General features: G+C 36.1%; 1 protein-coding gene across 13 annotated transcripts in view; it reads left to right on the top strand.

Annotated features, from left to right (window-relative positions):
- The first annotated feature begins 1,786 nt into the window (after nt 1-1,786).
- SENP6 (SUMO specific peptidase 6) overlaps nt 1,787-23,473 on the top strand; it is a 96,214-nt gene continuing 74,527 nt past the window's right edge. For 4 of the 13 annotated variants that reach the window (XM_039853135.1, XM_039853136.1, XM_039853134.1 and 1 more), the window contains exon 1: nt 2,759-2,870. In XM_039853135.1, coding sequence (XP_039709069.1) covers nt 2,762-2,870 — 109 coding nt within the window. In that variant the 5' untranslated portion in view covers nt 2,759-2,761. Of the gene's footprint in view, nt 2,602-2,758; nt 2,896-3,772; nt 3,960-5,035; nt 5,132-23,473 lie in introns of those variants that run through there. The other 9 variants (XM_039853131.1, XM_039853137.1, XM_039853139.1 and 6 more) reach the window with 6 other exon arrangements.

Below are 23,473 nucleotides of genomic sequence, written 5' to 3'. Positions count from 1 at the left end.
ATGAGACTATCAATTCTTTGTTGATTATATTCATATGAAAGAACAGTGGTTTCTGAAAACATCTTTAATCTTATACTTGCATATGGAAAATAATAATTTCACTTGTAATTGCAAACTCATAGAATAAGAATAATTGAACTGGAAAGGAATTCAGAGGTTGCTTGATCTAGTGGTTTTCAGTGTGGTTGCCTGATCAGCAGCATTTGGATCACCTCGGAACTTGTTAAAAATGCAAATTCTCAGACCCACTCCAGACTCACTGAATCAGAAACTCTGGGAGTGGGGTTTAACAAGACTTTCCGGGTGATTTTGATGCATGCTAAAGTTTGAGAACCATTGGTTTAATCCATGTAAACTTCTTTTAAAATTGGAATTATGGTGTTCCATAGTGATTAGGTGAAATTAATAACTTAAAAAAAAACACAATGGACTTTGTCTGAAAGATACCAATTTACATTGCTTAAAAGACATCTTTTATATAATTCCACTTTATTTCCCAATCCATGTGTATCAGTTTTCTATGGCTGCTGTAACAAATTAACTTAGCAATTTAACAAAAACTTATTATGTTACAGTTCTGGAAAGGTCAGAGGCCCAACATCTTTCTCATTGGGCTAAATCAATTTGCTTTCTGAAAGCTATAGGGGAGAATCAGTTTCCTTGCCTTTTCTAGCTTCCAGAGGTCACCCAAATTCCTTGACTTCTGGCACCTTCCTCCATTTTCAAAGCCAGCATGTATGTATTTTAAAAATCAGAGATTATTTTTTGAAACTACACTTTGGAGTCTGTACAAATGAGTCCAGCGAGCCACATCTGCTTATTTTCTACAGGCCTCAGTATTATACTATCATCAGCACAGACTATGTCATAGAGCATTGCAACTGTATCATTCAATATCCTCATGCAACAAAAATAACAAATTAGAATAAATTGTACTCATTACATTACTCTTACCAAATTAGGAAAGATTATTAGTTCATTTTAGAAGATTTTAAAACAAGTTTTAAAACTTTTCTACTTATACTTTAACGGGACAATTAAACTAGTTAGTTCATTTCCTCAAAGATTGCACTTAATCATATTTTTCTGCACCATTTTAATTCTGTTGAATTCTGATATATAGCATAGGTTTTATTATTTTTATTTTTTTAGAGTTATAGTGAGAGATTTAAGAAAAATGTTCGATTAGAGGACGACATATCTAAAGTTCAGTTTCGGCGGTAGGACTATTCATAACCTTCTTTTTCTGTATTTTCCAAATTTTCATCAATGAACATGTTTTATTTTTATAATGTTAAAAAATGAGAAAAAAGAAAATGAACATGATATAGTCACTTGGAATTACAGGCCTGACTTGTAAGGTAGGGTATGGTTTTTGAGGTGTCAGGCACATAAATGACAGGGCTTTCTTTTTTTACACTGTCATCCAAAGCGTAATGTAGAATCTCCCCCCGATAAATTATTTTGAAAACTTCTTTAAAAATGAATGGAGACCACAAATCATTTTCTAAACTTGTGATTGTACTACCTCACCTCTTCTCTTCAGCTGGCTACGGTTAAAATTCTAAGGCCTCCTCAAAGAAATGAACTTTTAACATTTCATGGGCGATTGTGGTGCCACAGAACCCAAACTCATCATCGGCAAGGCTTGGTTGGGAGCGCTCACACACCGGGTCTCCCATGGAGGGGCCCTCGGCGGTCGGGGTTTTGGACGAAACTCGTCTAGGCCGAGCCGGCGCCGCGAAGGGCCAGCCCCGCCGAGAGCCGTGGCGGTGGGCGCCGCAGCCCGCTCCGCGCGCGAGCCGAGCCCAGGCTCCTGAGGGGCAGCGGCGCTGGGGGCGGCGGCGGCGGCGCCGGGGCGGGGGCGGGAGCCGGGCGGCAGCTCCAGCGCCCGTGGGGGGAGGAGCGGCGGCGGCAGGAGCTGCTGTGGCTACGGACGCGAATAGGTGGCAGAGACCCACCCCTGTCCACATGGACAGTCGCAAAGGCCTCCGCTGATGCATTCACGCCTGGGCGGGGTGGGCGGACGGCCGTAGCGGCGGCGGCGGCTGCAGAAGGAGCGAGGGGCCGGGGGACGCCTGACGGTAGCGGAGACCTTGCCGCCCTGCGCGGCGGGTGCGGCCATTTTTACGGCCCGGGACGAAGGGAGGCGTGTTTGTGTGGTCGCCTTCTACTTATCTTCCTCGGGGCCCGCGGCTGGGGGAAGCGTCTCAGGCGGCTTGAGTGGGCGGTGGATGGGGAGTCGTGGGCCGAGAGGAAGCGGGCTTGGGAAGCGCCGTCGCCGTCGTCGCCGCTCGCATTGCCCCGGAGGGGCCTGAGAAGCCCAGGCCGCGGGCCTCGCCGCCCGCCAGCCCGCATACAGGCCCCGGAACGCCTGGCCTGGTTTTGTGTAGGCCCGTCTGGACGCGGGAACGCCGCCCGCCTGACGGCCGAGTCCGAGGCCCGCAACCCTGAGGCGGCTACCCTCCTGCGGCGCGGCCCCTCATCCCGGCGAGCGCGGCGGCGGTGTGGGCCATGGATTAAGGAGGAGGCGGCGTGGGAGGAGGAAGATGGCGGCTGGCAAGAGCGGCGGCAGCTCAGGGGAGATTAATTTTCTGGAAGGTACATGTATGTCTGCCCGTGGGAGGGGAATACGAGAAAATGTACCCCTGATCCCCTGGATATTCGGTTACGCAGTGTTACGCCCAGTGCGCCGGTGAATTGAGGCGGTGATGGAGGTACGGGGGGGTGGGGCGGCGGGGGCGCGGGGGCTGCCGGGGCGATGGCGAGGAGGCAGCGCGCTGGGTTCGAGCCCGTCGGTGGAAGGGGCTTGGCTGGGAGCCGGCACGGCGGAGGAAGGCGCGGGTGCGTTGGGATGCGAGCCGGACATGGTGGGTGTCCTTTGAGAGTGCACGCGTAAGTCTCACGTTTTTTGATTTTTTTTATTTTTATTTTTTGTGGTTGTGGCCCAAGGATGAGAGCAGATTGCATTCAGGTCTTGTTGGGTGTTTGTTCATGGAAAAGTTTCAGATCGCTAAGTTTGGGTGAAATTGGAGACCAATCTAAGTAGGAAAGGGAGAGGGTAGTTTAATTATCTTTTATACTCACTGCTCTTGCTGTTTCATAGAACTTCAGGCTTTTTACAGCCAGCATTCAGGTTATACCTGGCCTTGTCTGATATTCTTAAAATGTGTTTTGCTAAAAATAATTTATCAGAAAAAAGAGAACGAGATTCACAATCACAATTTTGGAACAGTCAGTCACCAAAGCTAAAGACAAAAGTTTGGGTGGTCCCATTTTTATTCACTTGTAAGGAAGTTAAAACATTTGGTTTAGATAGGCTAAGGCCAGTCTTAGTAAAAACTATGTTATTGTTGAGGATGGTGGCAATGGATAACAATATTGGCTCTTTGCCCACATATATAGGGACCCCCAAAATACAGCTAAATTTATCGTAGCTATGGACCAGGAACTTTAATATTCACATTGCTTAGTTTGATTATGTGTTCAGTGTTTACGCTGGTAATTGAGCTTATATATATTTCTTGTTTAGGAAAATGAGGCTGTGTGCGGTGATTATTTAAAAGGATTAACCACTCTGGGTAATTTTGCAAGATGATTTTCATATGCAGTATAAGGATAACTTAAAAAAATAACTAATTAGAAACATTTCTAAATTAAGAAAGTACAATTTAACTGTGGTTCTTTAAGAGTGTTGAGGAATGGATATGCCTTATGTTTTTTTTTTTTTTAAACAATGCTTGGAACAGTGCCTGGAACACAGTAGGTACTCAGTATTAGTCTAATGAATGAATAAGGATTGATAGATGTGGGTGGGAAAAGAAATCTTAATTTTCTTAATTCTTCTTCCATGAGTGTAGCAAAGCAAAAGGAATTTTACCTTGCTGTGTAAGCCAGTCTTTGTCTAAAAGTGATGAGAGTTTTATATGGTATTCCTGGTAAGAAGATATGGAAAGCTTGTAAGTTTTTCTGGGTTCATTTCATATTACCTCCATTCTACCTCTATTCTAGTTTGGGCAGAATGGGTGCCTGTCAGAGTCTCAGAGTGGTGCAACTTGTGTTACAGGGTGCTACATGCATTATTTTTGTTTTAATATTGGGACCTCAAATAATGGCTTACTCACTTTATTATTCTATTTGCAGATGATTATACTTTTGTGCTGTAGTAAGTTTCGGGCTTCTATACACTTCTGATTCAGTTTAAGTTCTGACTAGATGAATATAGGATAGAAAGAGCACAAATAAAGCCAACACATACAGGGCAGATGTGAATTTCAAACTGTTGCTTTTAGTTTATTCTAATTTAAGGGTCTGTGACTATACAGATGTGATAAATTTTGAGTTTCATCATGTTTCCTTTAGCATTCTCATAAAACGAATGGTAACTTGTTTAGAATATGAGGATAAAGAAAAGCAAGGATTTCAGTTTCTCATCTGATTTTCATATATTGTACTGAAACTTTTTAAATAAATAGAATGATATTCAGCACTAATTGTATTTTTTAATTTTTTGTGTTTAATTCTTTTTGGTTCTTTACACTTTTAATAATAAAATTCTGCACTGTAACTTGCAGCAATGTACATTTTGTATTAGCTTGTTAATATGTTTTCAAAATGTTTCCCCATAGGCCCTTAGTATTTAATATTTAAACATCTACATAGTATACTTTCCTCACTCTCCAGTGGACTTGAAAAACTGAAGTAGGTTTTCATTCACTCATCAAATATTTGCAGCAGCCTACTCTGTGCTAGGCACTGTACCAAGGTGAATACAGCAGTGCATAAGATACAAGGTCCCTGCCTTCATAGGACTTATATAGTAGTGGGAGGGACTCAATAAATAACTAAAATTAATCTATTTAGAACCATCTTACCCCACATTTTCATTAATACCCTTCTTCATTTTATTCAGATTTGCTCAGACCTGATAACCTACTTAAAATGTTATGCTGCCACACCATTTCATTTTTTATAATAGCACTTAACACATGATAAATTCTTGTTTTCATGTTTTTCAGCCCTACTAAAATATAAGCTCCATGAAAGCAATGACTTTGTTTTTTCACCTTCATATTTCTTGCACCTGGAACATATTTGTTGTTAATGAAATAAACAAGATGATAACAATATGGTAAAGGCTATAGAAGAAATGTACATACAGAACAATGAAAGAATGGAAAAGTCATTTTACATAGTGTTAAAGTCAGGAAAGGCCTTCCTGAGGAAGTGACACCTGATTTAAGGTAACACCTTAACTATGGGATGCTTTAGAATATGGCAGAGAGGATAATGCGTGTAAAGATTCTCAGATGATACATGATTCCATTTGTTAAACAAAATGGTCATTATGGCTGTAATGTAGCAAGCAAAAGGGTGATTTGAAAGAGAGGCAACAGATCTATCATGCAAGATAATTTTTATTTCATTCTGAGAAGTGGGAAATTATTGAACAGTTTGGGGCAAAGGTCTGTCATGATATAATTTATCTTTAAAAAAATCACTGCTCAGTGTGGAATGGATTAGAGAAGAGTAAGTAAAAGCATGAGTTAGGACACATAGTGGTTTAAAATACAGGGGCTTGGGATAGGGTGATGGCAGTGGAGGCTGGGGAAGAGTGGTTAGAGTGAAGATATCTTTGGACATAGAGCTAACAGAATTGTAATGGGTTGTATATTGAGGATCGAAGTAAGGGAGAAATCAAGGATGATTCTTAGGGTTTTTATTTGAAGTGTTGGAGGGTAATTCCATTTACTGAGGTGGAGTCAACAGGTGGAGAAATAGGAAGTAAATAGCTCTGCTTTGGTTAAATTGAGTTTCAGGTGTCTTTGTCATCTATATTCTAAATTATGTTTTAAATTCTTATAACCACTAAGTAAAATATTAATACCATTTATTTTTCTGGCTTCATTAGGAAAAAGACTGGCTACTATTGCACTTTATTTTGTTTGTATAATGTCACACTGAAATTATGTGCATTTTATTAGGCCACAGCTTGTATTGAATTTTTTTTTTCTCTTTGACTCGTTATTTTCTGTTTCATACATTTAAGGTTTCCTTATACTGTTTTTTCACTTTTGGCAGTTTGGCAGGTTTCTTTTTGTTTACTCAGCAAATATTTATTAAGTAACTATAATGTTGTAGGTACTGAGCTGAGGGAGAATCACAATGATGGGGGAAATGTGATTTCTCTGAAGTTTCTAGTCTACTGAGGAAAGTCAGTGATCAAATAATCACACTTGTAAATGTAAAATTACAACTGTCGTGCGGCAAAAGGGGATTATTCATAACAGTGAGAATTTGATCTAATCAAAGCAGTTTGAAGGGTGAATAAGAGAAGAAAAGGTGGAGAAACAACTTTCCAGGCAGAGGGAATAAAATGGTCCATGGCACATTTAGAGAACTAAAAAGAGGACTGTGTGGTACTAGCAAGGAGAGTAGTACAAGATGAGACTGGAGGTAACATCAGATTAGTTTCAAAAAAAGTCACTGGCTACCACAGGGAGAAAGCTTTAGAGAGGGAGGAAAGATATCAGCAAGACCAGTTAGGGAACTTGCAGGATAGGGCAGAGGTGATGGTAGCTAGTTTGTCTTTGTAACCTTTTTGTTAATATTTTCCACCTTTTCTCTGTGGAATCTCTAACAAGTCTACTTTCACATTTATGTCTTTGTTTATGCTGTACTTGTTCATATCTAACTTTCTTTCTCTTTGCCTTTTTTCTTCTACCAAATAATTGCCTCACCAATATTTTCTTCCATTTTTTTTCTTCTTTCCCATCCATCCATCCATCCTATTCATAAATATATGTGTGTATATGTGTGTGTGTGTATATGTGTGTGTGTGCGCGCGCACACACAGAACTAACTACATTGTTTTCTTTTTCATTCCGGCCCGTTTCTCTTTGTGGACTTTGTGCACTAGGTTGAAAAGACTGCAGCGTTGTCCTATATACCAGCAAAATTGCTTATATTGCTACATGAGAAGTATTTTCCATTTCCCCTAAGCCATATTTAGCCTTACTTAAATGTCTATAAATGCATATAAATGCAATTCAGAACCTAATTAGTTTGTCACTTTTACTAGGGATGGTAATACTTCACAATATCTCTTGGACTAAAATAATTTCTCCTAAATGATCAGCATTCCATGAATATGAACAGGGCCTTTGGTTTCAGTCTGCTCAGAGGAACACACCACAGAGTTCTCCATTTAGCCCTGCTCCTTTTTCTTTTGATTGTACTACTTTTAGAAACTACATCATGGTGTCATTCCTTATTTATTGCTTAAGTATATGTATTTCCTGGTTTCATCTCAGTTAAACTGATATATTCTGCTTATCACTTGATTTCATGTACTCATGGAATAAAGTAGAAAGAAACTCACTTGGAATGGAAATGATTTTCATTAGAAATCTATAGAGAGAGCGTGAACTCAGAAGCTAGAATGCTAGAATCCAACATCTAGCTCTACTACTTACTAGCTGTGTGATCTTGGATATAGATTCTTTAACCTCTGTTTTTTCTTATCTATAAAACAAGGCTAATAATTATAGTTATCTCATAAAGTTGCCGTGAAGATTAAATGTGTTAATATAGTACATTGTTAGAACAATTCCAGGCATATAATTCCAGGCACTATGTGTTAGTTGGTATTAATTATTATGTTTATTTTCTTAGGTAGAGAAGAGAAAAAGAATTTCCTTTTCTTGCTTTCATTCCATCTTGCCTTTTATTTGAAATTTAGTTTTTAATGTTTTTCTTTCACTTACTTTCTTTTTCTAGGTATTAGCTTATTGTTCTTGATATTGTAGGTTAACTAGTATAATATGAGAGGAAAGAGAATGAAATTATGTATTCCATATGTCTAGACTTCCATTAAGTTGATTGTTCCTGTTGTCGTTATAAAAATATGCGTAATATTTGAGGAAATATTTAAAGATATGGAGAGGTTATGTGACCTAGAGTAAATTAGTGGGGAGATCAGAACTGGAGCTTGGGACCTGACTTAGAGCCTTAACCTCCTTCATCATTTCCGTCCTGCCTCCATCTTTCCTCCTTTATGCTTTTACTTCCCGATTCTTTCTTTTTCCTACTTTCCCTTTGTGATGGGGGCTGGACAAGGGAAGTAAAAATAATAAGAATTTATAGGGAATTATCATTTATTGATGAAGCAGCACTGTAAGAGGGTAAAAGCAGAAGCTACAGATATCTTAAGGCCAGCTTCAGAAATTACAGTTACTTCTGCTATATTACATTGGCCCAAAGGTCACAGAGTCAGCCCAGATTTAAGGGGAGAGGAATTAGGCATGACCATTTAAGGGCACAAGTGGCAAAGAAATTGCAGCCATCTTAATCTACACAGCTGTCTTTCCTCTCTCATACTTATGTGGTGTTTTTTTGTTTTGTTTTTAATCCAATGAAGTCATACTATTTCTTAAAATTGGATGGTTTAGGAAGCTAAAGAAACAAAGTAGGCCACACAATTTGTAATTAGTTTCAAAGGTATAAATATCAACAGAAGTACTCATGGGTTTGACTTTTCTTTGATCAGCGGTTGATTCAAGAATTTCTGAAACCAGGCAAGTATAAGTAAGAAGAAAAGAGGAATAATGTTAGAAACTTTTCTTTTTTCTTTCATTCAGGGATATCTGGGTCATGCTGGAGTTGTTATTGTAATCTTTCTATTTTTATTACCTAAACTCTTAGAGAACATGGTCACATTATTTACAGGAAAAAATTAAACTATACCAGTACAAAACACAACAGTTAATCCACAAAGTCAAAGTCAGATTGTTAATGATCACAATTACAACCCACTGAAGTTGTATACTTAAGTCACATTACTTGGAGTGATGCAACAGTGAATGGTCTATTATTGTCAGCTATGGGTTTTCAAGTCTTTGGGGGAAATGCCCAGTAGAGGGCTTGCTGGATCATATGGTAGATCAATTCTTAGTTTTTTGAGGAACCTCCATACTGTTTTCCATAGTGGCTGTACCAATTTGCAGTCCCACCAGCAGCATATGAGAGTGCCTATTTCTCTGCATCCTCTCCAACATTTGTTATTACTTGTCCTGTTGATTATAGCTTTTCTAACAGATGTGAGATGGTATCTCATTGTGGTTTTGATTTGCATTTCCCTAATAGCTAGAGATGTTGAGCATCTTTTCGTATATTTGTTAGCTATTTGTATGTCCTCCAGGAAGAAGTGTCTGTTCAGGTCCTCTACCCATTTTATGATTGGATTGTTTGGTTTTTTTGTTGTTATTGAGTTCTTTTTATATTTTGCATATTAGGTCCTTATTGGAGGTGTTGCTTGCAAATATATTTTCCCATTCGGAGGGTTGACTATTTACCTTGTTGATGATTTCTTTTGCTGAGCAGAAGCTTTTCAGTTTGATATAGTCCCATTTATTTATTTTAGCTTTTACTTTCCTAGCCTTTGAGGTCAAATTCATAAAATCCTCTTTTAAGTTCAAGGTCCTTGAATTTAGTTCCTATGTTTTCTTCTATGCTTTTTATTGTTTCACGTCTTATATTCAGGTCCTTAATCCATTTTGAATTAATTTTGGTGTGTGGTAATAGAGAACAGGCTAGTTTCATTCTTTTACAGGTGTCTTTCCAGTTCCCTCAGCACCATTTATTGAAGAGGCTTTCTTTTCTCCACTGTATGTTTTTGGCTCTTTTGTTGAAAATTATTTGCCAATGTAAATATGGGTTTACTTCTGGACTCTCGTTTCTGTTCCACTGGTCTGTGTGTCTGTTTTTCTGCCAGTACCATGCCATTTTGATTACTGTCGCTTTGTAGTATAATTTGAAGTCGGACAGAGTGATGCCTCCAGCCTCATTTTTTTTCCTCAGGATGTCTTTGGCAATTTGGGGTCTTTTGTGCTTCCATACAAATCTGATGATTTTTTGTTCTATTTCTTTAAAAAATGCTGATCAGATTTTGATGAGGATTGCATTAAATCTCTATAATGCTTTAGGTAATAAGGTCATTTTAACTATGTTAATTCTTCCAGTCCAAGAACACATAATACCTTTCCATTTCTTTGTATCTTCTTCGATTTCTTATAGTTTTCATTATATAGGTCCTTCACATGTTTCGTTTGATTTATTCCTACGTATTTTATTCTTTTTGTTGCAATTGCAAAAGGAATTATTTTTTCCACTTCTTTTTCTGACACTTTGTTATTAGAGTATAGGAACGCTATGGATTTTCGAACATTGATTTTGTATCCAGAAACTTTACTGTATTTGCTTATTATTTCTAGTAGTGTTCTTGTGGAGTCTTTAGGATTTTCTATATAGAGAATCGTGTCATCCCCAAATAGTGACAGTTTGACTTCATTTCCTATTTGGTTGCCTTTTATATCTTTCTCTTGCCTGACTGCACTTGCTAGGACCTCCAGTGTTATATTGAATAAGAGTAGCGATAGTGGACAGCTTTGCCTTGTTCTTGATCTTAGAGGGAAGGTTTTTAGTTTTCACCATTAAGTATAGTGTTGGTTGAGAGCTTGTCAAACATGGGCTTTTTTATATTAAGGTGTTTTCCTTCTTCACCGGTTTTGTTAAGTGTTTTGATCATAAATGGGTGCTGTATCTTGTCGAAGACTTTTTCTGCATTGATATGATTATATGATTCTTATTTTTTAATTTATGTGGTGTATCACAATAATTGATTTGCGTATGTTGAACCATCCCTGTACCCCTGGAATGAAGCCCACTTGATCATGATGTGTAATCCTTTTAATATGTTGCTGTATTTGGTTGGCTAATATCTTATTTAGGATTTTTGTATCCGTGTTCATGAGATATTGGTCTGTAGTTTTCTTTTTTTGTGTTATCTGTACCAGGTTTTGGTATCAGGGTGATATTGGCCTCATAAAATGAATTGGGAAGTATTGCTTCCTCTTCGATTTTTTGGAAGAGTTTGAGGAGAATAGATATTAAATCTTCTTTGAATGTTTGGTAGAATTCACTGGTGAAGCCATCTGGTCCTGGACTTTTCCTTTTTGGTAGGTTTTTGATGATCATTTCAATTTCCATACTGCTGATTGGTCTATTTAGATTTTCCAGTTCTTCTTGATTCAGTCTTAGAAAGGTTGTATTTTTCTAAGTACTGGTTCATTTCTTCTAGGTTATTAAATTTGGTGTTCTGTACTTTTTCATAGTATTCTTGTATGACCCTTTGTATTTCTCCAGTGTCCATCATAATTTCCCCTTTCATCCTTGATTTTGTTTATTTGTATCTTTCCTCTTTTTTCTTTAATGAGTCTAGACAGGGGTTTGTCAGTTTTATTAACCTTCTCAAAGAACCAGCTCTTTGTTGCATTTATTTTTTCTATTTTTTTTTTCAATTTCATTTATTTCTGCTCTAATTTTGATTATTTCTTTCCTTCTGCTGACTTTGGGCTTCATTTGTTCTACCTTTTCTAGTTTAAGATAAAGCGTCAGGTTGTTTATTTGAGCTTGTTCTTGTTTTTGGAGATAGACCTGTAATGATATGAACTTGCCTCTTATGACCACTTTTGCCATGTCCCAAAAGTTTTGATATGTTGTACTATCATTTGTTTCTATGTATCTCTTGATCTCTCTTATTTCTTCTCTGACCCAGTTATTCTTCAGTAGCATCTTATTTAATCTCCATGTCTTTGTGATTCTTCCTGATTTCTTTTTGCATTTGATCTCTAGCTTCAAAACATTATGATCAGAGAATATAGTTGGTATGATTTCAACCGTCTTATGTTTGTTGAAGCTATCTCTGTGTCCCAGGATGTGGTTGATTCTTGAGAATATTCCATGTGCTCTAGAGAAGAATGTATAAGCAGCTGTTGTGGGATAGTTGTGTCTAATGTGTCATTTAAGGATGTTATTTCCTTATTGATTTTTTGTTTGGATGATCTATCCATATCTGACAGTGGGGTATTTAGGTCCCCTACTACGATAGTGTTTTGATCTGTTTTTCTCTTTAGTTCTGTTAATTGCTTTACATATTTCAGGGCTCTATGATTGGTTGCATAGATATTAATGTGTTATGTCTTCTTGGTGCATGATTCCCTTTATCATTATGAGGTGTCCCTCAGTATCTTTCTTTACTTTTTTTATTTTGAAGTGTATTTCGTCTGATCTTAGTACCACTACTCCCGCTTTTCTCTGAATGCCATTTGCTTGAAATATAATTTTCCACCCTTTCACTTTGAGTCTATATTTGTTTTTGGAACTGAGATGTGTCTCCTGGAGGCAGCATATGGTTGGGTTTTGTTTTTTGATCCATTCTGCAACTCTGCCTTTTTATTGGTGAGTTCAGTCCATTTACATTTAGGGTGATTATTGAAATATGAGGTCTTATAGCCATTTTATCTTTTGATTTCTGGTAGCTTGGTGTTTCCATTGCTTCTTTGTCCTTGTGTTTTTGTTTTCTTTATTTTGGTTGGCTTTTGTGGGTTTTCCCTCTGGTCCGTCTTGTTTTATGTTATATACTTGTTCTCCCCTCCCCCTCCTCCTACAGGAAGTTCTGGTGGCTGTGAGAGGCAGCTTCTTTGTTTCTCCAAGTCCACCACCCGACACCTGCGGTTCTGATCTCTGGTAGCTCTTATGCACAGATTCCATGCTCAGATGTGCTGGTGTGCAGTTTGGGTGTTTTTTTTTTGTTGTTGAGTTGTAGATGTTCAGCTTATTGTTGTTTCGAGGGGAGAGATTCAGGGACTTCTCTCACTCCGCCACTCAAGTCTGAGAATCTTTATCAGCATTTTCTTCACTAGTTTGAGTACCAACTCCTGTGTCTCCTTTGTCTTTACCATTTACAGGCTTTACCTGTTTTTCAAGTTTATCTTCTAAGTTTATTATAAAACTCAATTTTCTCCTTGTTGAATTATTCATTTGCACTTTAAGAATTAAAGTGTTTTACTGGTCTGTCTCACTGAGTGCTAAATTCCCATGTCACTTTGATGGCCCTCTTCCCCTTTCCTTGGTGCTGAAGGAATACTTGGAGCTGCCTGGTTTTTTGCAGTCATTTTTGAGTTGTTCATTTCCTTGCTTTGTAACTTGGTGTGCATCAGCTTGAGACAACTAATTTTAGAAATTGAGTATTCTGTGTAAAGTTAGAACTAACTGCATTACTTTGGGATAAGTACTTGATATTTATGTTCTGTAGAAGATCAGGGAGCTTCCAGCAACACCAATAGCACCACACTGCTGCCCGATAATGGCCTTGGATGGAACTAACTGTGTGTCATCATCCTGCCAAAAAAGGTCCATAGAAACTCACTGAGTGGAACGAAGAAGTAGATAAATTGAGAGAACACTGAACAATAAATGGGTGGATCCTGAGTCAAAGAATATTATGGTGTTGGTGACTCATAGAGAACTCTAGTTTACTTACTTCCAAGTTAGTCTGTTACTTCCAAGGATATAATATATTCAGACTCCATCTTGAGGTATTAACGGACAATCTATTTGTTTTCTGCACCAGAGGATAAAGGTTTTGTAAATTAGGAATTTGAGAAATACCACCTCACGTGGGTGATTTTCTGCTTAATGTAGCATTTGCAGTAGTTATTCAGTGGTGGCTTGGCTGGTCTGGAGGTTCCAAGATGGCTTTCAAATGTTTGACCTCTATCAGCAATGGAAAGTTAGGCCCTACTCTCTTTATGTAGTTTAAAAGCCTCTTGATGTGATCTCTGCATTAGGTTACTCAAACTTGTAATATGGTGGCCCAGGGCTCCAAGAGACTGCTTTTGGAGAATTTTGATAGGTTCTTGAGATCAAGACTGAATCGATAGCACTATAGAGCCACCAAAAATTGCTTTATTGGGATTTTCTGACATTTGCTTTTGATTCTCTCTGTTTTCTTTCACTGCTTTTTACATTTCTAAATTTTATATTTCTGTTGCGGAAGTTAACTTCTGTCTCAGTGATCCTTTTAAAAAATTTTGTCCTATTTTTTTATTGTAAAATATTATCAATGATAGTTTTAAAATTTGGGGGAAATATTTTACATTAATGTGAACTAAAAAGAATAATATAGCAAAAAACTCATGTTCTACCTCCTCACCTAAAGAAAACATCACCAATACAGTTGAAGCTGGGGTAAACTATTTCCTTCTGGCATCCTCCTACCTCCTCTCCAGGGGTAACCACCATCCATAATTAAGTAGTTTTCATTCCCCTTCATTTCATTGTACTTTACTCTTTATGTATGTATCTCTGAACTGTGTGTGTGTGTGTGTGTGTGTGTGTGTGTGTGTAAATTGTTTTGCATATTTTCGTATATTTTATAAATCATATTATACTTTATTCTGCAACTTTTCATTCTTACAGCATTGTTGGAGAGATTAATGGTGATAATCTAGTGCTTTTATTTTTATTGTCCTTTAGTATTTCATAATATGAATATACTACATTTTTAAAAATTTTATTTTCTTAGTTTCAAGTATATAGTACATTGGTTAGACATTTATATAGTTTATGAAATGATCCCCTTAATTGCTCTTTCTCTCCTCTGGCTCTATACCTAGTCATTACATTAATGCTGACTGTATTCCCTATGCTGTGCTTCCCATCCCCGTGGCCATCTGTCAACTACTAAATTATACTACATTTTATTTATACATTCCCCTGTTTGGAAATTTAGGTTGTGTCCAACTTTTTACCATTACATACACTGCTACTATGAATATCTAAGTATATCTCATGTTGCTAGTATTAACTTTTTTAAAAAGTATATTTCCTTGTGCACATGTGCATGTTTCTCTAGGCAGAAGTCAGCAAACTATCCCCAGGAAAGGGCCAGATAGTTAGTTACTTTGCAGTCCACACAGTCTCTGTGGTAGTTTACTGAATGCTGCCATTTTAGCAAGAAAGCAGTAAGAGATAATACATAAGCAAATGAGTGTGGCTATATGCCAATAAAACTTTGTGGACACTGAAATTTTATATTTTTTATAATTTCATGTGTCATGAAACATTCATATGATTTTTTTTCCCCCTTAATCATTTAATAATGTAAAAGCCCTTAGCTTATGAGCCTTATGAAAACAGGCAGCATGCCCGATTTGGCTAGGCCATACTTTACTGACACCTGATCTAGCGTATCCCTTAGCAGTGAAAATATTGGAATTATCATGTGTAATTTCAGCTTCACCTAGGTATTGCCAAATTGATTTACAAAGTGCTTTCCTTAGTAGTTTTAAAGTTTTCCTATTTATATACATCATCACCTACTTGATAATATCTGATGTTTTAGTTTTTGCTCTGATGAGGTTATCAGATGGTGGTTTGACTTTGAGGTAGTGTTGTTTATTATAAGGTGGAATACAAATGGTCCCTGATACTGTGGTTCCACCTAAAAATTTTCAACTTTTGATGGTGTGAAAGCATATGCATTCAGCAGAAACTGTACTTTGAATTTTGATCATTTCCCAGGGTAGTGATAGGCTGTACGATACTCTGGCGATGCTGAGCAGCAATAGCGAGCGCAACTCCCAGTTAGGCATACAATCTCAAGAGTAAGGCACTGGTACTCTACAGTTTATTTGTTGTTTTTAATGATTTTGCTAAACTGTAGGCTAATGCAAGTATTCTGATGAGCATGTTTAAGGTAGTTTGGGCTAAGCTCTGATGTTCAGTATGTTAGGTGCATTAAGTGCATTTGGGATTTAAAATGCACTTAACCAACCTATTTGTAAGTTGAGGAGCCTCTGTACAGCAGGTCCTCAAATAATATCATTTTGTTATAATGGTGACGAGATGCCATAGGAAATTAACTCTTATTTATAACAGTTAGCCTATGGTAAACTTATACCATTGTTTCATTATACGTCATTCTGCTTAAATTCACAGAACTTATCGATGACATTGAGGACTTACAGTATTTTTATTGCCGTATTTAAAAAGATTATTCATTGTTCATTTAACATTAAAAAAATATTGAGTACCAACCTAGAGTTAATCCGTATTCAATTGCACGAGTTAATTGCTCATTCATATCTTCTGCCCGTTTTGTTTTTCTCTTGGACTATTGGGGTTCTTTATATACTTTAAATAGTAAACCTTGGTTTAATTATATTGATCAAACATGTTTTATGTAATTAATACTTGTCTTATTTTTTAAATGAATGGAATAATTTTATGAACAACTTTTTAATGTAGTCATCTGCTTTTTTAATGTGCTTTTTGTGACACAAGAAATCCTTTAGTCTTACTGGTCCTTTGTATTATAATTTTATTTTTTTGTTTTGTTAATTACTGTTCATTTCTTTAGTTTTTATGACAGCAGGAGAGTGCCAGTTAGCTATGCAGGCTGTAGTAACTAAATTTCAAAATCTATATGTAGTGTACGCCTTATGTTTTCTTTACATTAAAAAATACTTTTAAAACTTTATTAAATATTTACAAACTATATATGTGATAAAGGCGTAATATCCAAAATATATAAAGAACTCATTCAACTCAATGACAAAAAAACAAATAACCAAACTAAAAAATGGGCAAAAGACCTGAACAAACATTTTTCCAAAGAAGATGTGTAGATAGCCAACAGGTATACTATAATGTGCTGAATATCACTAATCATTAGGGAAATGCAAATCAAAATCACAGTGAGATATCACCTCAGACCTGTTAGGATGGTTATCATCAAAAAGACAAGAGATAAATATGTGGAGAAAAGGGAACCCTTGTGCACTGTTTGTTGGTGGGATTGTGAATTGGTACAGCCACTATGGAAAACAGTATGGAAGTTCCTTAAGAAATTAAAAATAGAACTGTCATATGTTCTAGTAATTCCACTTCTGGAAATATATCTGAAGGAAATAAAAACACTGTCAAAGAGATATCTGTACCCCCATGTTCATAGCAGCATTATTTACAATACCCAAGACATGGAACAGTGCCTCGCAGATCCTGAGGAGTGACTGAAGTTGAAATTGTACAGCATGTAGCCTTTTCATAGTGGCTTCTTTCTGTTAAAAATATACATTTAAGGTTCCTCCATGTCTTTTTATGACTTGTTAGCTCATTTCTTTTTAGTGTCAAATAATATTCCATTGTCTGGATGTACAAGAGTTTATCCATTCACCTACTGAAGGACATCTTGGTTGCTTCTGAGTTTTGGGGGTTATGATAAAACTGCTGTAAACATCTGTGTGCAGGTTTTAGTGTGTACATTTGTTTTAAACTCCTTTGAGTAAATATCAAGGAGTGCAATTGTTATATTACATAATAGTATTTTTAGTTTTGTAAGAAACTGCAAATCTGCCTTCCGAAGTTGCTGTATCATTTTGCCTTCCTTTCAGCAATGACTGAGAGCTCCTGAAGCTGCACATCTTCACCAGCATTTGGTGTTGTCAGTGTTCTAGAGTCTGGCTATTTTAATAGGTAGTGGTATCTCATTGTTTAAATTTGGATTTCTTTGATGATATGTGATGTAGAGCATCTTTTCATATGCTTATTTTCCATCTCTATATTTTCTTTGGTGAGGTGTGTCTGTTAAGATGTTTGGCCCATTTTTTAATTGGGTTGATTGTTTTCTTACTGAATTTTAAGAGAGTTCTTTGCATTTTTGGGGTGAAGTCTTTTATCAGATATGTCTTTTGCAGTATTTTCTCCCAGTCTGTAGTTTGTCTTCTAATTTTCTTGACATTGTCTTTAACAGCAAAAGTTTTTAATTTTAACATTCAGCTCATCAATTCTTTCTTTCATGGATCGTGCCTTTTTATTATATCTAAAAAGTGATTATCATACCCAAGGTTCTCTACCCAAGGTTTTCTCTTATTTTATCTTCTAAGATTTTTATAGTTTTTATTTTATATTTAGGTCTGTGATCCATTTTGAATTAATTTTTGTGAAGGGTGTAAAGTCTCTGTCTAGATTAAATTTTTTACATGTGGATGTCTAATTGTTCCAGCACCATTTTTTGAAAAAACTATCTTTTGTTCCACTGTTTTGCTTTTGTTCCTTTGTCAAAGATCAGTTAATTATATTTATGTGGCTCTATTCTGGGCTCTCTGTTCTTCTCCACCAATTCAGTCGTCTGTTCTTTTGGCAATAACACACTGACTTGATTACTGTATCTTTATTGTAAGTCTTGAAGTTGGGTAGGATTCATCCTCTGTATTTTTTCTTCTTAAAGACTTTTTGGCTGTTCTGGGTCTTTTGCTTCTCCAAATAAACTTTAGAATCAGTTTCTTAACATCCACAAAATAACTTGCTGAGATTTTGATTGTGATTGTCTTGGATCTATAAGTTGGGGAAAACTGACATCTTGACAATATTGACAGTTCTATCCATGAACATGGAATATCTCTCCATTTATTTATTTCTTTGATTTCATTCATCAGAGTTCTGTAGTTTTCTTTATATAGATTTTGTTGATTTTTCTCTGTTGGGTTCCTGTTCAATTTTATTGATTTCTGTTCTAATTTTTGCTATTTCTTTTCTTCTGCTTACTTTGGAATTAAATTGTTCTCTTTCATAAGATAGAAGCTTAGATGACTTATTTTAGATACTCTTTTCTAACATATACATTTAATACTATAAGTTCTCCTCCAAGCACTGCTTTTACTACATCTCACAAATTTGGAAAGTTGTGTTTTCATTTAGTTCAAAATGTCTTTAAATTTATCTTGATTTCTTCATTGAGCTATTTGTTGTTGAGAAGTGTATTGTTTAACTTCCATGTATTTGGGATTTTCCAGTTAATTTTTCTGTTACTAATTTCTAGTTTAATTCTTTTGTGGTTTGAGAGCAGACACTATGATTTCTGTTCCTATAAATTTGTTAAGTGTGTTTTATGGCCCAGAATATGTTCTATCTTATAGTGAATGCTCCAAGTGAGCTTGAGAGAAATATGTATTCCTCTGTTTTTCAGTGAAATGGTCTCTAGATGTCAATTACAAGCATACCTTGGAGATATTGTAGGTTCAGTTCCAGACCACCACAATAATGCAAATATTGCAACAAAGCAAGTCACAAATTTTTTGATTTCCTGGTCAAATAAATGTTACGTTTATATTATATCATGATCTGTTACATGTGCAGTAGCATTATGTCTAAAAACCTTAATTAAGAAATATTTTCTTTCTAAAATATGCTAACCATCATCTGAGCCTTCAGTGAATAGTAATCTTTTTTCTTTTGGTGGGTCTTGCCTCAGTGTTGATGACTGCTGACTGATGAAGGTGGTGGTTGCTGAAGGTTGGGTGGCTATGGCAGTTTCTTAAAATAAGACAGAGAAGTTTCCTGCATGGATTGATTCTTCTTTTCATGAATGATTTCTCTGTAGCACTCAATGCTGTATCATAGCATTTTACCCACAGAACTTCTTTCCAAATTTGAGTCAGTCCTCTCAAACCCTGCCGCTGCTTTATCAACTCAGTTTTTGTAATATTCTAAGTCTTTTGTTATTTCAACAATCTTCACAGCATCTTTACTAGTAGATTTCATCTCAGGAAACCACTTTCTTTGCTCATCCATGAGAAGCAACCTGTCATCTGTTAAAGTTTCATCATGAGATTGCAGCAATTCAGTAACATCTTCAGTCTCCACTTGCTAGTTCTACTGCTTTTTATATCACATCTGCAGCTACTGCTTGCTCATTTTGGCTCTTTGGCACAAGAGGCCTAGCTTTTGGCCTGTCTTGGTTTTTGAACATGCTTTTCTCACTAAGCTTAATCATTTCTAGCTTTTGATTTAACGTGATAGATGTGCAGCTCTTTTTTCTTTGAACACTTAGAAGCCATTGTAGAGGTACTAATTGGCCTAATTTCAATATTGTATGTCTCAGGGAATAGGAAGGCCTAAGGAGACAGAGAGAGATGGGAGTGGGCCGCTTGGTGGAGCAGTCAGAACACACACAACATTTATGAAATAATTTTACCATGTTATGTGGACGTGGTTTGTGCTTGCCCTTAAATTATAATGGTAGTTTCAAAGATCACTGATCACCAGTCATCAAAGCAAATATAATAATAATGAAAAAATTTGAGAATTACCAAAATGTGACACAGAGACTTAAATGCTGTTGGAAAAACAGTATTGGTAGACTTGCTGGATGCAGGATTGGCACAGACCTTCAATTTGTAAAAAAAAAAACAATTTCTGCTAAGTACAATAAAATGAGGTATGCCTGCAATCTGGTTGATTGATGGTGTTATTGAGTTCAGCTATGTCTTTGTTAATTTTCTGCTTGCTGGATCAATCCACTTCTGATACAGCAGTGTTGTAGTCTCTATGGTCACAGATTCATCTATTTCTTCCTGTAGTCTATTAGTTTTTGCCTTATGAGGTTTGACACAGTTGGTACGTACAAACATGTTAAAGATTGTTATGTCTTCTTGGAGAATTGACCCCTTTAACATTAGGTAATGCCTTTTTTATCCCTAATAACTTTCCTTGCTTTGACATTTGCTTTGTCTGAAATTAATATAGTTACTCCTGTTTCTTTTGATTATTGATAGCATGGTGTGTCTTTCTCCAGACCTTACTTTTAATTTACATGTGCCTTTTTATTTAAAGTGGGTTTCTTGTAGACAGCATATGGTTGGGTCTTGCTGTTTGATTCACTCTGACAGTCTTTCTCTTTTAATTGATGTATTTAGACCATTTATATTCAAAGTGATTTTTGATATAGTTGGATTAATGCCTACCATATTTGTTACTGTTTTCTATTTGCTCCCTTTTTCTTTGTTCCTGTTTTTGTCTTCCACTATTTTTTTTTGCCATTGAACATTTTGTATGATTCCATTTTTTTCCTTTCTTTGCATTTCAGTTATACTTCATTAAAAATTTTAGTGGTTCCCTTAGAGTTTGCTGTATACATTTACAACTAATCCAAGTGTACTTTCAAGTAACACTTATTTCACTTCACAGGTAGTCTACATTAAACCTCCAACAATTCATCAATTTACAGCTTAGGTTTTCCTACCTTAGCACTGGATCTTGTGGTAGTTTCCATTTGTGAGTTGCTGCTCTGATAAGCTGTGATTCTTTAAAGTTTTTACTTTTTGTTTTTAAATTACATTTAGGATAGTTGTAGGACTAGTACCAATAATTCTCATATATGCCCCGAACTTATTTCCACAAATGTTAACATTTAACACAGTTGCTTTATTATAATTTATCTCTTTCTAACTATACATATTTATATACACAAAATTTTTTTCCCCTCAACTATTTGAAAGTAAATTTTAGGCATACTGCCCATTTATGCCTAAATACTCATAGTGTCCTACCTGCCCTTTTTAAGGAACTGTACATTCTGTTAAAGTACTACAGTACAGTTAACCAAAATCAGAAAATTAACATTGATATTGCATTATTATCTAATCTGTAGACTTTATTTACCTGAAAATGTTCTTTATAGCAAAAGGAAAAAAATTCTGGCTCAGGGTCCAATCAAGGATTATTTATTTAATTAGTCTTGTCTCTTAATCTGGAATAGTTTTTCGATCTTTCTTTGTCTGTCTTTACCTTGACATGTTTGAAATGCACTGGACAGTTATTTTGTAGTTTGGATTTATTTGATGCTTCCTCATGATTAGATTCAAGTTATGAGTTTTTATAAGGAATGACATAAACTAAGTGATCTTTTGTCTTATTGCTTGTGAAATTAACTTTGATCATTTAGTTAAGATGGTGTTGACCAGGTTTCTCCACTGAAAGGTACTGTTTTTCTCTTTGTAGTTAATATATATTTTGTGGGAAAGTACTTTGAGACAATGTAAATATACTGTTTCTCATTATATTTCACTCATTAGTTTGACCTCCCCCCCACCCCCCGCACTTATTTGTTAGTTTTAGGATCCATTTGGTTCCCAAATGATGATTATTCCGATTTTATTCTTCTTTATATATTTATTAGCTCACGCTCTACTAAATACATATTCAAAAAAAAAAAAAGCCAATTTTCTTTCCTATGGATGTAACTAGCGCCTCCAGTTTTTGAGCCTTTCTAGGGTTTTGTACATGAATAAATTTGCTTCTGGTTTGCTTTCCTTGTTCTTCATACACATTTTCTCCCCTTGACTTGACTTTACTATGCTAGTAAGGACGCTCACTACGTAGTTGAGTAGTAGAACTGTTTATAGCTAATTGCAGTGGGAAAATTATGTTTGCCGAAGGTTTTCATAGTTACTTTTTTTCAGATTAAGGAAGTTCCCTTCTGTTTTTAGTTTGCTAAGAGTTTTTATTTTTTTTGTTAGTACATTAATAATTTGCAAATGTTAACTCTTGCTTTTGGAATAAACCCTACTTGATGGCAATATTTATATATCACTGGATTTGATTTGCTCATATTTTATTTAGTGTATTATATCTGTTTTCATGAGAGAATGCTTGGTAATTTTTCTTCCTTGAATGTCATTGTCAGGTTTGGGATCGTGTATTCTGACTTCACAAAATGAGCCGCAAAATGTTCCTTTTTTTATTTCTGGGAAACTTTAGGTAAATTTGTTGCTATTTCTTAAAAGTTTAAAAGAAGTTACTGGAGAAGCCCTCTGGGTCTGAATTTTTCTTTATGGAAAGATTCTTAATGATGAATTCCATTTCTTTTATTGCTACAACAATGTGCACATCTTTTTCTTGTGTCAATTTGGTAATATTTATGCCTTCACAGGCATTTAGATTTGCTTTTCTGTAGGTGACTAAATCAGTTCCTACGCACCCATCCATCAAATTCTCATCTTTCATTGATTCAGTTATATCACACATCTGCTATTATCTCCCTTTCTGGGTTATTTTGCTCTTATGGGTTTCTGCTTTTCCCTCTCCTTCCATTACTGTCATTTTGGTGGAGGGTATGGAGGAAAATGCATGTATTTAATTTGAGATACTTAACTGGGATCACTCAATGTTTATCTTTCCTTTCCTTCAATTTTATAAGTGGGGTATAGTGGACATAATTTTCCACACTCATTACAAATGTCGGCCATAGCAGAATATTAAATTGTGATAGTCTCAAGGACTTTTGAGGGTTTTAAGTTTTTGTTCTTACTCAAAGTTGCTCTAAACTTATGTTTTAAAAATGGCTTTGCTTTTTATATTTTTTTCACCAGCAGTTATCACTTTTGTGAGGCTATTTTTCTTTCACTTATTAATTTATAGATTCTAATCTGTCGATTAGGAAATAATATGATTAGGTTTGTTAGAAATATGTGTACAGAACCCTAGTTCTTTTAGGGCATAAAATATCTCTTGATTTTTCACTGTCTGCTGGCCTTTTTGGTTAACTTGCCTCTTGGCTTTCAGAGCTTTTCTCATGCCTGCTCTTTCTTAATATTAACTAGCCTAAAATCCTTATGCCAAAGAGACATATTTTGGAGTGACAAATTCCGTTCCCCTATAGCTCCTAGGCTACAAACCTGTAACAGCAGTACTGAATACTATAGAAGTTGTAATACAGTGGCATTTGTGTAATGCATTGTGCAATGATATTAAGATGGCTATGACATCACTAGGGGATAGGATTTTTCAGCTA

This window comes from Pteropus medius, unplaced genomic scaffold (assembly GCF_902729225.1).
Source record: "Pteropus medius unplaced genomic scaffold, Ma_sr-lr_union100, whole genome shotgun sequence".
Lineage (NCBI taxonomy): Eukaryota > Metazoa > Chordata > Mammalia > Chiroptera > Pteropodidae > Pteropus > Pteropus medius.
The sequence above is the reverse complement of the archived record's forward strand: the minus strand, read 5'-3'. Positions and strand labels throughout refer to the sequence as shown.